General features: G+C 32.6%; 1 protein-coding gene across 1 annotated transcript in view; it reads right to left on the reverse strand.

The window, feature by feature from the left end:
* The window catches only part of LOC119577527 (titin-like), a 135,086-nt gene that overhangs the window by 40,387 nt on the left and 92,199 nt on the right, over window positions 1–2,500 (reverse strand). Inside the window, 1 exon segment of the mRNA XM_037925121.1 lies at window positions 1,666–1,799. Coding sequence (XP_037781049.1) covers window positions 1,666–1,799 — 134 coding nt within the window.

The following is a 2,500-nucleotide window of genomic DNA, read 5'->3' on the forward strand; positions in this document are numbered from 1 at the left end:
TGTAGCGAAAATAGAAGTGTGAAATATCAGAGTAGCAAACCTAAGAGATGTGAGTGTGTTAAATTTTGGCAAAATTTCTGTCTTGGGAGTTGAAATGTAAGTTGCTTTGTAATGCCTCTGAAGGAACAAGAAAAACTGTTTGTCTTGGTATGTGAACAGGAACATTTTGGATATAGCTTATTTAAGGGAAATGCAAGTTGATATTATATGTTTCCCATCACACTCTCTCAGACTTTTTCTAAGTCCCTTCAGAGGAAACATTACTGAGAGTGAAGTAAGTACTGCTCAGCAATACCTAGATCACCTATTCATCACCGGTTTCATGTTCAAGGGGAAATGAGTTGTGAATATGGAAAAGTTCTTGAGACCCACAGAGTAGTGTAATGGTGATAATAGTTGATCATTTAAAATAAAATATTTCCCACAGCGCTAAACACATTTATGAAAAGCCACCATGTTAATGGAAAGAAAGAAAGAAAAAAATTTCCAATGGCTTTGCACCTTTCCCATATTTGGGTATTTCACTGTATACTGATGGTTCACCAAGTCAGTATCCACATGAACTCATCATCTTCACGTTTCTTTTCTGTGAGGCATGTTTTGTTGATATGTGTTTATCTTTTCCATGTTTTTTACTAATTTCACCACTCACTTATCTTTTTCTTTTCAGAATATATGACACTCTCACATATACTTTTATGCAAGCAGTGCATAAAAGTGTAATGATGAAGCCAAACCAGCTGAAATCCAAATGGATTAAGAAGGAGGTGTGTGTGTATGTATGCATGTGTGTGTGTGTGTGTGTGTGTTTGCAGTGCTTAAATGTAAATATATTCATAGTATCTACTGGGCAGCTGCAAATAAATGCTTTGTTGTGCAAAGTTTCCATGAATATAACTGCTATAATGATGTCAAAACTAATGCTTAACAAGACAATTCTAAATTTCAATTTTATCTAACTCTCTATACCAAATTTAAGACTGATAGACTATTTAATTAAAATACTTTAAATTAATGCATAGATCAAACATTTATATTTCAATCTTAGTTTAACATAAAAGCAGTCTATATAGTTACAGCATTAGTGTTTAGATTAGTTCACATTTTTTGGTTTGCTTGTTTTTTTGTTTATTTTTTTACAGAGAGTGTTCTAGATGAGTTATTAAATAATTCAAAACTACGCGGCTCACACGAAATAATCATGTGTGGGTAAGTCTTTTTGCAAGAGACCTACAATGTAATTTAGAAGCTTTATAACAAATATAAGCAAAGAGAGAAAGCTTAACTTCATGACAAAGAAGTTGGAAACAGCATTATTGTCAACTGTTTGCAATGATTAGAGTGAAGAGTTAGGGGGGGGGGTTAATAAGGCATTTTATGTCACTTTACATTACTAGCAGTGCCCTTAACTATACAGCTATATATTGATAGTTTGCAGTGAGTGGTTATAGCATATTACTGTGTTTCATTTGTTGTTGAAGGCATTGTTGATATATGTATTGATAAATACATTACAGCATGTTATTACATGACTTCTACATCACCACAGCTGATAGAGCTGCAGGTGAATATTTTTTCTTTGGTTAATGTACCAGTTAATAAATAATGATCTTGTCATTGTATTTTGGGTTACTTGGTCAGTTCAACCAAAATCTTGGTGCCAACCTTGAGTAGATTCAACCATCCTCTGGATTTCTTGGGTTTTCTTTGCTGCAAATGAAGTACTTAGGTTACCGGCAATGTGTAAGTTGCTATGAGAAGACAAATGTTGGATTTTGCAGTCGGTATATAGTACTAATTAACATGAAGGTGTGACTAGTTAGTACAGACATTTTATTATGTTTTTTTTCATGGTATCTAGAGGTATGGCTGCAAGGGTTTTATTTCATGCAAACATTCATTGCTTGGATATTATGAGGAATCTTTGTGCTATTTGTGACACATATTAGACAAATGCTTTGCCATATTTTGACAAACACACACATTATTCATAACCATTTTCTTTTCTAGTCTCTGAAAAAGAAGATTTTAAAAATTCTGTAACTTACCTTTACTTATTTGTTTTATCATCATGTGGGAAAAGGCACTTACATTCTTAAGTGAATAACTTTATTGAAAAAAGACCATGAAGCATATGGTACACACAGCTAATTTTACATTCAAACACCCAGTATTATACACAACTAATTATATAAAAATAAATATATCTCTGTAACATGAGAAAAGGAAATAGTAACCATTCACAAAAACACTGGTAAAGGGGGATAGCATGCACAACTATACATTTAGCAAGATTAAAAAACAAATTCAAATAATAGCAACAATAAATAGGTTAATGATCAATACATAAAAAAAGCCAGGGATGTATTGTGCAATAAATAAAACACATACCTGTACCTTAGGATTAAAAGTACCTGTTAATTGCAATACCACAGCGATAAATCAAGCACCCCTTTTCTTAAGTTGAACAGCAGGTTTTCCTTTCTTTTGCACATTTTAA

This window comes from Penaeus monodon, chromosome 10, assembly GCF_015228065.2.
Source record: "Penaeus monodon isolate SGIC_2016 chromosome 10, NSTDA_Pmon_1, whole genome shotgun sequence".
Lineage (NCBI taxonomy): Eukaryota > Metazoa > Arthropoda > Malacostraca > Decapoda > Penaeidae > Penaeus > Penaeus monodon.